Source organism: Salmo trutta, unplaced genomic scaffold, assembly GCF_901001165.1.
Source record: "Salmo trutta unplaced genomic scaffold, fSalTru1.1, whole genome shotgun sequence".
Lineage (NCBI taxonomy): Eukaryota > Metazoa > Chordata > Actinopteri > Salmoniformes > Salmonidae > Salmo > Salmo trutta.
The window spans coordinates 384,964-399,963 of NW_021822691.1; the positions used below are offsets into that span (position 1 = coordinate 384,964).

Genomic DNA, 15,000 nt, shown 5'->3' on the forward strand with positions numbered 1-15,000 from the left:
GGGAGGACATTGTGGCTTGGTGGGTTGGTCCTCTTCACTGTCAGTGTGTGTGTGTGTGTGTGTGTATATGTAAGTTTGAGTGTATGTGTGTGTGTGTGTGTGTGTGTGTGTGTGTGTGTGTGTGTAAGTTTGAGTGTATGTGTGTGTGTGTGTGTGTGTGTGTGTGTGTAAGTTTGAGTGTATGTGTGTGTGTGTGTGTGTGTGTGTGTGTGTGTTGTGTGTGTGTGTGTATGTAAGTTTGAGTGTATGTGTGTGTGTGTGTGTGTGTGTGTATGTGTGTTTGTGTGTGTATATGTATATGTAAGTTTGAGTGTGTGTGTGTGTGTGTGTGTGTGTGTGTGGTGTGTGTGGGTGTGGTGTGTATGTGTGTTTGTGTGTGTGTGTATATGTAAGTTTGAGTGTATGTGTGTGTGTGTGTGCGTGTGTGTGTGTGGTGTGTTGGTTTTGTGTGTGTGTGGTGTGTGTGTGTGTTGTGTGTGTGTGGTGTGTGTACATCAGTCCCCACTCACCAGCGCGTGAAAGGAAGATACCGAGAAGATTCCCAGGCGTCCCATGGCCTGTTTTGGTGGCTCTGGAGGCCACGGCTACAGACGTTTAGGGTTGGGCAGCTCCCCTCCCTGCAGACTGGCCAGGTAACAACGACACCTGAACATGTCCAAGTGGAACTGTTCTAGATTCTGTTCCCATAGGAAGATCTGACAGAGGGGAGAGAGACAGAGAGTGAGACAGAGACAGAGACAGAGAGAGAGAGAGAGAGAGAGAGACAGAGAGAGAGAGGACGAGATAGAGAGAGAGAGTGAGAGACAGCGAGAGAGAGAGAGAGAGAGACAGAGAGAGAGAGAGAGACAGAGAGAGAGAGGACGAGATAGAGAGAGAGAGAGACAGAGAGAGAGAGAGAGAGAGGACGAGATAGAGAGAGAGAGAGACAGAGAGAGAGAGGGAGGTTGATCAGTATTGTTGTGTTACGTTTCATTTTTTCTGTATTACTCACTAAGCTACATCAGCGTTACAGGTGGAGTTTACAAGGACAGTAAAAAAAAAAAAAAAAAACTCCTTTATTGACTTCAGTTACACCCAGTTGCGTACAAAAACACTCTTCATCCTGTTCACACACATTGATTTCCCACACCACCAGACAGGCGCATACTAAACTAACTACAGGTAAACATCCATAGCTGATTAAAAGGGATTGAGAGGCAACATGACACTTTGCCACAGGGATCAAAGGTAATGACAGGGTTTTAACACCGAATCGGTCTCTTGTGGTGGGAAAACACACACACACACACTTTGAATCAGTCCTCTTTGGTGTGGATGAGAATAATGTCCATTCATATAGACCTTTGTCTTGAATACAGATTCCAGAGATAATATAAGATATTATGAATATATATAGATATTATATATATATATATATATATATTATATTAATATGTATTCATTCATATGTAACACCAATGTTGGGTTTCACAGCAATGGAGGGTTCAGAGGGCTAAGGATCTGGAGAGCTGTAGATTGGAGGGTTCAAGAGGGCTAACGATCTGTGAGAGCTGTAGATTGGAGGGTTCAGAAGGGCTAACGATCTGGAGAGCTGTAGATTGGAGGGTTCAGAGGACTAACGATTTGGAGAGCTGTAGATTGGAGGGTTCAGAGTGCTAAGTGATCTGGGAGAGCTGTAGATTGAGGGTTCAGAGGGCTAATGATCTGGAGAGCTGTAGATTGGAGGGTTGCAGAGGGCTAAACGATCTGAAGAGCTGTAGAGTGGAGGGTTCAGAGGGCTAACGATCTGGAGAGCTGTAGATTGGAGGGTTCAGAGGGCTAACGATTTGAGAGCTGTAGATTGGAGGGTTCAGAGTGGCTAATGATCTGGAGAGCTGTAGATTTGGAGGGTTCAGAAAGGGCTAACGATCTGGAGAGCTGTAGATTGGAGGGTTTCAGAGTGCTAATGATCTGGAGAGCTGTAGATTGGAGGGTTCAGAGGGCTAATGATCTGAGAGCTTAGATTGGAGGGTTCAGAGGGCTAATTGATTCTGGAGAGCTGTAATTGGGAGGGTTCAGAGGGCTAATGATCTGGTAGAGCTGTAAGATTGGAGGGTTTCAGAGTGCCTAATGATCTGGAGACATGTAGATTGGAGGGTTCAGAGGCTTATGATCTGGAGAGCTGTAGATTGGAGGGTTCAGAGGGCTAACGATCTGGAGAGCTGTAGATTGGAGGGTTCAGAGGGTTATGATCTGGAGAGCTGTAGATTGGAAGGGTTCAGAGTGCTAATGATCTGGAGAGCTGTAGAGTGGAGGGTTCAGAGGGCTTATGATCTGGAGAGCTGTAGATTGGAGGGTTCAGAGTGCTAACGATCTGGAGAGCTGTAGATTGGAGGGTTCAGAGGGCTAGTTATATGGAGAGCTGTAGATTGAAGGGTTCAGAGGGCTTATTATATGGAGAGCTGTAGATTGGAGGTTCAATCCCACAATAATCTTTAAACCATGTTTTCTTTTGAAAAGAACTGTGTTAATTGAGGCTAAAAGAGAGGGATGTCTTTATTTCATCCAGATGTATAAATCCAGTCAGAAATGCAGAATTTAGACTAACTAAAATGTTTAAAAAAAACTTGTGTAAAAATTGAATGTTGAACTAAAAAAAAAATATATATATATATATATATATTCCTATTTTGAGATGCTTGATATGTTCCCCCCTCCTGTCTTATTTTTCATGATCTGAAAAGCAAGAGTAATCCTAGATCAGCACTCACAGTCTTGGATACCTTGTAAATATGGTGCCCAGAAGTAGAGTACATAGCAGATACAGTTGAAGTCGGAAGTTTCATACCACTTAGGTTGGTGTCATTAAAACTCGTTTTTTCAACCACTTCACAAATTTCTGTGTTAAGAAACTATAGGTTTGGCAAAGTCGGTTGGGACATCTACTTTGTGCATGACCAAGTAATTTTTCTAACAAGTTGTTTACAGACAGATTATTTCACTTATAAATTCACTGTATCGCAATTCCAGTGGGGTCAGAAGTTTACAGACACTAAGTTGACTGTGCCTTTAAACAGCTTGGAAAATTCCAGAAAATTATGTCATGGCTTTAGAAGCTTCTGATAAGGCTAATTGACATCATTTGAGTCAATTGGAGGTGTACCTGTGGATGTATTTGAAGGCCAACCTTCAAACTCAGTGCCTCTTTGCTTGACATTATGGGAAAATCAAAAGAAATCAGCCAAGACCTCAGAAAATAAATTGTAGTTCTCCACAAGTCTGGTTCATCCTTGGGAGCAATTTCCAGATGCTGAAGGTACCATGTTCTCTGTACAACAATAGTACGCAAAGTATAAACACCATGGGACCACGCAGCCCTCATACCGCTCAGGAAGGAGACGCGTTCGTCTCCTAGAGATGAACGTACTTTGGTGCAACGAAGTGCAAATCAATCCCTGAACCACAGCAAAGGACCTTTGTGAAGAGATGCTGGAGGAAACAGGTACAAAAGTATCTATATCCACAGTAAAACAAGTCCTATATCGACATAACCTGAAAGGCTGCTCAGCAAGGAAGAAGCCACTGCTCCAAAACCACCATAAAAAAGCCAGACTACGGTTTGCAGCTGCACATGGGGACAAAGATCGTACTTTTTGGAGAAATGTCCTCTGGTCTGATGAAACAAAAATGAAACTGTTTGGCCATAATGACAATCGTTATGTTTGAAGGAAAGAGGGGATGCTTGCAAGCAGAAGAACACCATCCCAAAAGTGAAGCACAGGGGTGGCAACATCATGTTGTGGGGGTGCTTTGCTGCAGGAGGGACAGGTGCACTTCACAAAATAGATGGCATCATGAGGCAGGAAAATTATGTGGATATATTGAAGCAACATCTCAAGACATTAGTCAGGAAGTTAAATCTTGGTCACAAATAGACAATGACCCGAAGCATACTTCCAAAGTTGTGGCAAAATGGCTTAAGGACAACAAAGTCAAGGTATTGGAGTGGCCATCACAAAGCCCTGACCTCAATCCTATAGAAAATTGTAGGCAGAACTGAAAAGCATGTACGAGCAAGGAGGCCTACAAACCTGACTCAGTTACACCAGCTCTGTCAGAAGGAATGGGCCATAATTCACCCAACTTATTGTGGGAAGCCTGTGGAAGGCTACCCGACACGTTTGACCCAAGTTAAACAGTTTAAAGGCAATGCTACCAAATACTAATTGAGTGTATGTAAACTTCTGACCCACTGGGAATGTGATGAAATAAATAAAAGCTGAAATAAATAATTCTCTCTACTATTATTCAGACATTTCACATTCTTAAAATAAAGTGGTGATCCTAACTGACCTAAGACAGGTAATATTTACTAGGATTAAATGTCAGGAATTGTGAAATACTGAGTTTAAATGCATTTGGTTAAGGTGTATGTAAACCTCCGACTTCAACTGTAAAGAGGGTGGGTGAAGTGATGGTGAACAACCCAGCTACCAGTATTTCCCTGGGTTAGTTATGTTTAAGAAGGAAGCAAGGAATTAATTCCTAATTGACCATACTGCCATTGTCACAGCTGTCTTCGTCTTCAGAAGAAATAGAAAAGTCCTCATCTGACAAAGTAGACCAATACGCAGCGGAGGTCGTGTTCATCTTTGAATTTAATTAATCGCTAACGTGAACACGATACAAAAACAAGAAACAACGACAGTGCAACAGTTTTGCAGGCTATACAAAAACACAGTGCAAAAACAATCTCCCACAAATGACAAACACAATCACACCCTACTATATGGGACTCTCAATCAAAGGCAAACAGACCACACCTGCCTTCAATTGAGAGTCCCCACCCCAATTAACTAAACTTAGAATCAGACTACCTAGACTAAACATAGAATTACGTGAATCTCAAACAGTGCCCAAAAACCCCGGAATACTTAAATCAAATGCCCTTACTAAAAAACCACCACCCTGAACCACATAAAACAAATACCCTCTGCCACGTCCTGACCAAACTACAATAACAATTAACCCTTATACTGGCCAGGACGTGACAGCCATGGCTATATACTGCCGTGGCGACCATACTGCCCGTGGCGACCATACTGCCGTGGCGACCATACTGCCGTGGCGACTATACTGCCATGGCTATATACTGCCGTGGCTACCATACTGCTGTGGCGACCATACTGCCGCGGCGACCATACTGCCGTGGCGACCATACTGCCATGGCTTTATACTGCCGTGGCGACCATACTGCCGTGGCGACCATACTGCCGTGGCGACCATACTGCCATGGCTATATACTCCCGTGAAGACCATACTGCCATGGCGACCATACTGCCATGGCGACCATACTGCCGTGGCAACCATACTGCCATTGCGACTGTACTGCTATGTCTATATACTGCCGTGGCAACCATACTGCCGTGGCGACCATACTGCCGTGGCGACCATACTGCCGTGGCGACCATACTGCCGTGGCGACCATACTGCCGTGGCAACCATACTGTCGTGGCGACCATACTGAAAAAAAAAGATGTAAGAGAAGACAAACAAAGAGAAAGTTTCCCTGGTAGTCAGAAGATTAAAATACCTGGCCTGGGAACCAAACATCGCAGGTTCAAACCCCACATGTGGAGATTCTCAACAAGTAAATATATATATATATATATATATATATATATGGTTGTGTTTGTATGGTTAAATGCTGTTCAAATGTCCTATGAATAAAATGTAAATGCTATGTGTCTATATCACCTTGGTGTGGACCTACAATTCAGTCCTCAAAATGTAAATCTGGAGAGAAACTTAACGGGGATTCCAATCTGCTTTAAACTGTATACTCTGTGAATGCTGTCGTAATATTCGGTAAAACGTAAATATACATTTGTCTAAGTGTTCTGAGGACCTCCAAGACAAGGTAAAATGTATATTACGTGAACATCAATGGGGAAATGATGTCAAACCTAAAACAGATTATTTGGGAAATTGTGAAACATTGTGCAACATTGCGTAAATGTTCTGTACAACCGTTGTGAATATCACAAGAATACTCTTGTAGCATCCCAGACAACACCCATAACTAAACAAATGTATTGGAACCTTTTAAATAGGTTCTGACAACATTAAGGGAATGTCCTGTGCACTCTTGCTTAATAAACATTGTATGAACGTCATCAAACCATCCACCATTAAGGATTATAGAAACGCTTAAAATAAGGTCTGTGTTTGTTGTAGGCTTACCTTGGTGTGACGTTTTGATAACCGTGTAAATCTCTCTCGGACAAGGTGACTTTTATCAATATATTCTCTGGGGATTTACCCCCTAAAAAAGGAAAAGCTAATTAGCCTCTAATGTGGCTATCATAAAGAACTACAAATACCATGATGTTCTGGACGAGACTGACGAATCGAGGCAAAGCTAAGAATCTCTGGATTAACTATCTAATGTTAGCTAAATGTAGTCATTATTAAATTGGAAACATTTCTTTAAATTGATAATTCTGTGTTCTGTCTAGTGCAAGGTTTTAAACAGACACAATACCTGTTAATAAAGGTATCAGCTAGACGTGACCTGGAGGATCAATACCTGGTAATAAAGGTATCAGCTAGAGATGACGTGCAAGAGCATGCTGGGATTTGTAGTTTTGCATGATGTTTATTTTTATGGTAATTAACATTGTTGAATCTGAGAGTAATTGGAGCCGAATATATTGATAAAAGTCACCTTGTCCTAAAGAGATTTACATGGTTATGAAAACGTCACGCCAGGTTAAACCTGCAAGAAACACAGCCCTTATTGTAAGTGTTTCTAAAATCCCCTATGGGGGAAAAATGAACAGTGGAAAAACATTTAGAAAAATGTCCCTGTTTGACCGCTAGGTTTTATGGGTATTATGACACCTCCACTGTGGGACTAAATGTCAGCGCAACTGGACAATGTTAGTGTTTTGAGCACCTATCTCTTATTATATCCCCAAAATATTCCCAGAACTTTTAAAGAACATACAAATATGTTCTGTGAATGTTTTTGCAATATGAGGGCAAGTGTTTTTTGCAACCAAATAGAAATATTGCAGAATTTTGTCTGTTCCTTAAAGTTTCCCAGCATGTTTCATTGGGTTGATGGAACAGTCTGGTGGAAATATTGTGGAGACATTACAAAATATATGTTCCCAAAACCAGAAAACTGTCCAGCTGTGTGTGTGTGTGTGTGTGTGGGTGTGTGTGTGTCTGTGTGTGTGTGTCTGTGTGTGTGTGTGTCTGTGTGTGTGTGTCTGTGTGTGTGTGTGTGTTCAATAAGAAGACTTATGTGTATGAATTAGGGATAACCCTCAGGCAGTTTCACTCAAAGTAACTCCAGAATTTTACACACACACTTATGCAAGAGATTGTAGAGCTGGTTCTAAACTGTCTTTCCCCCTACCCTTGCCTCCCTAATCTTTCTCCCTTCTCTCCTTCCTCTGTCTCTCTGTCTCTCTCTTATTTTCAGAAACAGCTGAAAGCTGAATATCTCTCATTTTATCTTTTACCTTCCACTTCTTCCTTATCCCTCTAATCCCTCCCTCCCTCCCTCCCTCACCTGTACCTTATCCCTCTAATCCCTCCCTTTCTCCCTCCCTCCCTCCTCCCTCCCTCCCTCCCTCACCTGTACCTTATCCCTCTAATCCCTCCCTCCCTCCCTCCCCCTCTCCTCCCTCCCTCCCTCCCTCCTCCCTCCCCTCTCTCCCTCCCTCCCCCTCCCCCCGCCCTCTCTCCCTCCCTCTCCCTCCCTCCCTCTCTCTCCCTCCCTCCCTCCCTCCCTCCCTCCTCTCCCTCTCATCCCTCCCTCCCATCCCTCCCTCTCTCGCCTCGCTCCCTCCCTTTCCCTCCCTCCCTCCCTCCTCCCATCCCCTCCCTCCCTCCCTCCCTCCCTCCCTCCCTCCCTCCCTCCTCTCCCTCCTCCCCTCCCTCCCTCCCGCCCTCCCTCTCTCCCTCCCTCACCTCCCTCTCTCCCCTCCCTCCCCCTCTCCTCCCTCCCTCCCTCCCGTCCCTCCCTCTCCCTCCCTCCCTCCCTCTCCTCTCTTCCTCCCTCCCCCGCCCTCCCTCCCTCCCGCCCTCCATCCCCTCCCTCCCTCACCGCACCTGTACCTTATCCCTCTAATCCCTCCCTCCCTCCCTCCCTCTCTCTCCCTCCCTCCCTCCCTCCCTCCCTCCCTCCTCTCCCCTCCTCTCCCTCCCTCCCTCTCTCCCTCCCTCCCTCCCTCCCTCCCTCCCTCTCTCCCTCCCTCCCTCTCTCTCTCTCCCTCCCTCCCTCCCTCCCTCCCTCCCTCCCTCCCTCACCTGTTCCAGAATAGTCTTCCTCTTCTTGTTATCGGTCACGGCACTGAGCTGCATGTCTCCCATCTTCTTCATCTTCTCGTCCATGTCGATCTTCTGCTCCAGTTTCCTGATCTCTGTCCTTAGCAATCGCACCGTATCCTCCCGGTGATGTTGCCTAGCAACGGCAGCAGCGCACGCTGAGTGGACCGCCGTGATCCAGTTCTCCAGTTCCGTCTGGCCCGACGTCTGGGGCAGAGGGGAAGGGTTTTAGTGTGACACATCATACGGGTAAGGGGGGGGGGGGGGGGGGTAGATCTGTTAAGACCACAAAATGATTGAAGGGGAAATTATTTTGGTGTGACACCTCAGGGACACTGGAGGACGGACTGCACAGTGGGTTTCAATAGGGAAGGATTTTAGTGTGACACCTCAGGGACACTGGAGGACGGACTGCACAGTGGGTTTCAATAGGGAAGGATTTTAGTGTGACACCTCAGGTACACTGGAGGACGGACTGCGCAGTGGGTTTCAATAGGGAAGGATTTTAGTGTGACACCTCAGGTACACTGGAGGACGGACTGCGCAGTGGGTTTCAATAGGGAAGGATTTTAGTGTGACACCTCAGGTACACTGGAGGACGGACTGCACAGTGGGTTTCAATAGGGAAGGATTTTAGTGTGACACCTCAGGTACACTGCAGGACGGACTGCGCAGTGGGTTTCAATAGGGAAGGATTTTAGTGTGACACCTCAGGTACACTGGAGGACGGACTGCGCAGTGGGTTTCAATAGGGAAGGATTTTAGTGTGACACCTCAGGTACACTGGAGGACGGACTGCGCAGTGGGTTTCAATAGGGAAGGATTTTAGTGTGACACCTCAGGTACACTGGAGGACGGACTGCACAGTGGGTTTCAATAGGGAAGGATTTTAGTGTGACACCTCAGGTACACTGGAGGACGGACTGCGCAGTGGGTTTCAATAGGGAAGGATTTTAGTGTGACACCTCAGGTACACTGGAGGACGGACTGCACAGTGGGTTTCAATAGGGAAGGATTTTAGTGTGACACCTCAGGTACACTGCAGGACAACATAAGGATGTCACACACAACATGGGTCACCTGACACAGGAAGTATATTTCAAAGAATACTGACGTCAGACTAAATGTCCCCAGTCTCTGTCAGACTGGCAGAAAATATCACGATCATCTACTTTCTTATTATCAATTTATCATGTGATGTATTTTCTAGTTAACTGAATGTCATTTGTCTGACAGCAACTGTAATTATCAAATTACCAATGTAGACATTTCAGTATTTTTTGGAATATGGTCTTTGGTAAAAGGGATTGGTGGCACTGTGTGTTGTGATATGACAGAGTGACCTTTATACATGTCAACCATAACCACAATGACACGTGACAGCTAGCTCTGATACAAGGAAATGTCAAACACACACACACACACACACACACACACACACACACACACACACACACACACACACACACACACACACACACACACACACACACACACACACACACACACACACCACCCAGCCCTGCTACCTGGAAGAGAAAAGCGTCCCCTAGAGAGTTGCTGAGGCAGAAGACAAAGTCCTTCTTGGGGTGTTCAGGCACGGCCTGGACGATACTGTTCTCAGCCCACACCGCGTGCTTAGGAACACTGTGGTGGTCGATCCCCGACCGCCCGTCAGTCTCGTACAGGAACAGAGTGCATCCTGGGATATGGTGGGGGGGGGAAATGTTATATGTTTTATACTAAGGTTATACATGACATCATGTTTCCTGAGAGGAAACACCAACAGAGATGTTTCATTGATCTGAGATGTTTCATGTTTCATTTATCTGAGATGTTTCATTGATCTGAGATGTTTCATGTTTCATTTATCTGAGATGTTTCATGTTTCATTTATCTGAGATGTTTCATTTATCTGAGATGTTTCATTTATCTGAGATGTTTCATGTTTCATTTATCTGAGATGTTTCATTTATCTGAGATGTTTCATGTTTCATTTATCTGAGATGTTTCATTGATCTGAGATGTTTCATTGATCTGAGATGTTTCATTTATCTGAGATGTTTCATTTATCTGAGATGTTTCATTTATCTGAGATGTTTCATGTTTCATTTATCTGAGATGTTTCATGTTTCATTTATCTGAGATGTTTCATTTATCTGAGATGTTTCATGTTTCATTTAACTGAGATGTTTCATTTATCTGAGATGTTTCATGTTTCATTTATCGGAGATGTTTCATTTATCTGAGATGTTTCATGTTTCATTTATCTGAGATGTTTCATTTATCTGAGATGTTTCATTAATCTGAGATGTTTCATTTATCTGAGATGTTTCATTGATCTGAGATGTTTCATTTATCTGAGATGTTTCATGTTTCATTTATCTGAGATGTTTCATGTTTCATTTAACTGAGATGTTTCATTTATCTGAGATGTTTAATGTTTCATTTAACTGAGATGTTTCATGTTTCATTTAACTAAGATGTTTCATGTTTCATTTAACTGAGATGTTTCATTTATCTGAGATGTTTCATGTTTCATTTATCTGAGATGTTTCATTTATCTGAGATGTTTCATGTTTCATTTAACTGAGATGTTTCATGTTTCATTTAACTGAGATGTTTCATTTATCTGAGATGTTTCATGTTTCATTTAACTGAGATGTTTCATGTTTCATTTAACTGAGATGTTTCATGTTTCATTTAACTGAGATGTTTCATTTATCTGAGATGTTTCATGTTTCATTTATCGGAGATGTTTCATTTATCTGAGATGTTTCATGTTTCATTTATCTGAGATGTTTCATTTATCTGAGATGTTTCATTGATCTGAGATGTTTCATTTATCTGAGATGTTTCATTTATCTGAGATGTTTCATGTTTCATTTATCTGAGATGTTTCATTGATCTGAGATGTTTCATTTATCTGAGATGTTTCATTGATCTGAGATGTTTCATTTATCTGAGATGTTTCATTGATCTGAGATGTTTCATTTAACTGAGATGTTTCATGTTTCATTTATCTGAGATGTTTCATGTTTCATTTAACTGAGATGTTTCATTTATCTGAGATGTTTCATGTTTCATTTATCGGAGATGTTTCATTTATCTGAGATGTTTCATGTTTCATTTATCTGAGATGTTTCATTTATCTGAGATGTTTCATTAATCTGAGATGTTTCATTTATCTGAGATGTTTCATTGATCTGAGATGTTTCATTTATCTGAGATGTTTCATGTTTCATTTATCTGAGATGTTTCATGTTTCATTTAACTGAGATGTTTCATTTATCTGAGATGTTTAATGTTTCATTTAACTGAGATGTTTCATGTTTCATTTAACTAAGATGTTTCATGTTTCATTTAACTGAGATGTTTCATTTATCTGAGATGTTTCATGTTTCATTTATCTGAGATGTTTCATTTATCTGAGATGTTTCATGTTTCATTTAACTGAGATGTTTCATGTTTCATTTAACTGAGATGTTTCATTTATCTGAGATGTTTCATGTTTCATTTAACTGAGATGTTTCATGTTTCATTTAACTGAGATGTTTCATGTTTCATTTAACTGAGATGTTTCATTTATCTGAGATGTTTCATGTTTCATTTATCGGAGATGTTTCATTTATCTGAGATGTTTCATGTTTCATTTATCTGAGATGTTTCATTTATCTGAGATGTTTCATTGATCTGAGATGTTTCATTTATCTGAGATGTTTCATTTATCTGAGATGTTTCATGTTTCATTTATCTGAGATGTTTCATGTTTCATTTATCTGAGATGTTTCATGTTTCATTTATCGGAGATGTTTCATTTATCTGAGATGTTTCATGTTTCATTTATCTGAGATGTTTCATTTATCTGAGATGTTTCATTAATCTGAGATGTTTCATTTATCTGAGATGTTCATTGATCTGAGATGTTTCATTTATCTGAGATGTTTCATGTTTCATTTATCTGAGATGTTTCATGTTTCATTTAACTGAGATGTTTCATTTATCTGAGATGTTTAATGTTTCATTTAACTGAGATGTTTCATGTTTCATTTAACTAAGATGTTTCATGTTTCATTTAACTGAGATGTTTCATTTATCTGAGATGTTTCATGTTTCATTTATCTGAGATGTTTCATTTATCTGAGATGTTTCATGTTTCATTTAACTGAGATGTTTCATGTTTCATTTAACTGAGATGTTTCATTTATCTGAGATGTTTCATGTTTCATTTAACTGAGATGTTTCATGTTTCATTTAACTGAGATGTTTCATGTTTCATTTAACTGAGATGTTTCATTTATCTGAGATGTTTCATGTTTCATTTATCGGAGATGTTTCATTTATCTGAGATGTTTCATGTTTCATTTATCTGAGATGTTTCATTTATCTGAGATGTTTCATTGATCTGAGATGTTTCATTTATCTGAGATGTTTCATTTATCTGAGATGTTTCATGTTTCATTTATCTGAGATGTTTCATTGATCTGAGATGTTTCATTTATCTGAGATGTTTCATTGATCTGAGATGTTTCATTTATCTGAGATGTTTCATTGATCTGAGATGTTTCATTTAACTGAGATGTTTCATGTTTCATTTATCTGAGATGTTTCATGTTTCATTTAACTGAGATGTTTCATTTATCTGAGATGTTTCATGTTTCATTTATCGGAGATGTTTCATTTATCTGAGATGTTTCATGTTTCATTTATCTGAGATGTTTCATTTATCTGAGATGTTTCATTAATCTGAGATGTTTCATTTATCTGAGATGTTTCATTGATCTGAGATGTTTCATTTATCTGAGATGTTTCATGTTTCATTTATCTGAGATGTTTCATGTTTCATTTAACTGAGATGTTTCATTTATCTGAGATGTTTAATGTTTCATTTAACTGAGATGTTTCATGTTTCATTTAACTAAGATGTTTCATGTTTCATTTAACTGAGATGTTTCATTTATCTGAGATGTTTCATGTTTCATTTATCTGAGATGTTTCATTTATCTGAGATGTTTCATGTTTCATTTAACTGAGATGTTTCATGTTTCATTTATCTGAGATGTTTCATTTATCTGAGATGTTTCATGTTTCATTTAACTGAGATGTTTCATGTTTCATTTAACTGAGATGTTTCATGTTTCATTTAACTGAGATGTTTCATTTATCTGAGATGTTTCATGTTTCATTTATCGGAGATGTTTCATTTATCTGAGATGTTTCATGTTTCATTTATCTGAGATGTTTCATTTATCTGAGATGTTTCATTGATCTGAGATGTTTCATTTATCTGAGATGTTTCATTTATCTGAGATGTTTCATGTTTCATTTATCTGAGATGTTTCATTGATCTGAGATGTTTCATTTATCTGAGATGTTTCATTGATCTGAGATGTTTCATTTATCTGAGATGTTTCATTGATCTGAGATGTTTCATTTATCTGAGATGTTTCATTTATCTGAGATGTTTCATTTCAGACACAAACTCGACTACATCTCAACCCAGTAGGCAGCTCACGCTCTGGGTTGGCATGGAAACACTTTTAAACCTTATGATTAGGGATGAAATAGCTCCCTATTCCCTATATAGTGCACTACTTTAGACCAGAGCCCTATGGCACCCTATTCCCTATATATAGTGCACTACTTTAGACCAGAGCCCTATGGCACCCTATTCCTATATATAGTGCACTACTTTAGACCAGAGCCCTATGGCACCCTATTCCCTATATATAGTGCACTACTTTAGACCAGAGCCCTATGGCACCCTATTCCCTATATATAGTGCACTACTTTAGACCAGAGCCCTATGGCACCCTATTCCCTATATAGTGCACTACTTTAGACCAGAGCCCTATGGCACCCTATTCCCTATATAGTGCACTACTTTAGACCAGAGCCCTATGGCACCCTATTCCCAATATATAGTGCACTACTTTAGACCAGGGCCCTATGGCTCCCTATTCCCTACTTTAGACCAGAGCCTACAGGGCTAAGTAGAGTATTGTATTGTGTCTTTGGCAGAGGAGGGGAGGGGAGAGACAGGGATGTTAACAGAGGAGATACAGGGATGTTAACAGAGGAGAGACAGGGATGTTAACAGAGAAGAGACAGGGATGTAAACAGAGGAGAGACAGGGATGTTAACAGAGGAGAGACAGGGATGTTACAGAGGAGAGACAGGGATGTTAACAGAGGAGGGGAGAGACAGGGATGTTAACAGGGGAGAGACAGGGATGTTAACAGAGGAGAGACAGGGATGTTAACAGAGGAGAGACAGGGATGTTAACAGAGGAGAGACAGGGATGTTAACAGAGGAGGGGAGAGACAGGGATGTTAACAGAGGAGAGACAGGGATGTTAACAGAGGAGAGACAGGGATGTTAACAGAGGAGAGACAGGGATGTTAACAGAGGAGAGACAGGGATGTTAACAGAGGAGAGACAGGGATGTTAACAGAGGAGAGACAGGGATGTAAACAGAGGAGAGACAGGGATGTTAACAGAGGAGGGGAAAGACAGGGATGTTAACAGAGAATATATTTTCTCTCCTCTGTTCTGTTGGATCTCAAGTGGTTGTGATTCAATCATGGTGTTAAATTAGACAATGATTGAATAGAGGAGAAGAAATCTATGGACAGACAGACAGACAGACAGACAGACAGACAGACAGACAGACAGACAGAC

General features: G+C 41.3%; 1 protein-coding gene across 1 annotated transcript in view; it reads right to left on the reverse strand.

Moving 5' to 3' along the window:
• Window positions 1–576: 576 nt before the first annotated feature.
• Window positions 577–15,000, reverse strand: part of LOC115183646 (T-lymphoma invasion and metastasis-inducing protein 1-like) — a 15,781-nt gene continuing 1,357 nt past the window's right edge. Inside the window, exons 3-5 of the mRNA XM_029744753.1 lie at window positions 9,849–10,021; window positions 8,302–8,526; window positions 577–695 (exon numbers count right to left, since the gene is read on the reverse strand). Of these exons, the coding sequence (XP_029600613.1) occupies window positions 585–695; window positions 8,302–8,526; window positions 9,849–10,021 (509 nt within the window). The 3' untranslated portion in view covers window positions 577–584. The remainder of the gene's footprint in view (window positions 696–8,301; window positions 8,527–9,848; window positions 10,022–15,000) is intronic.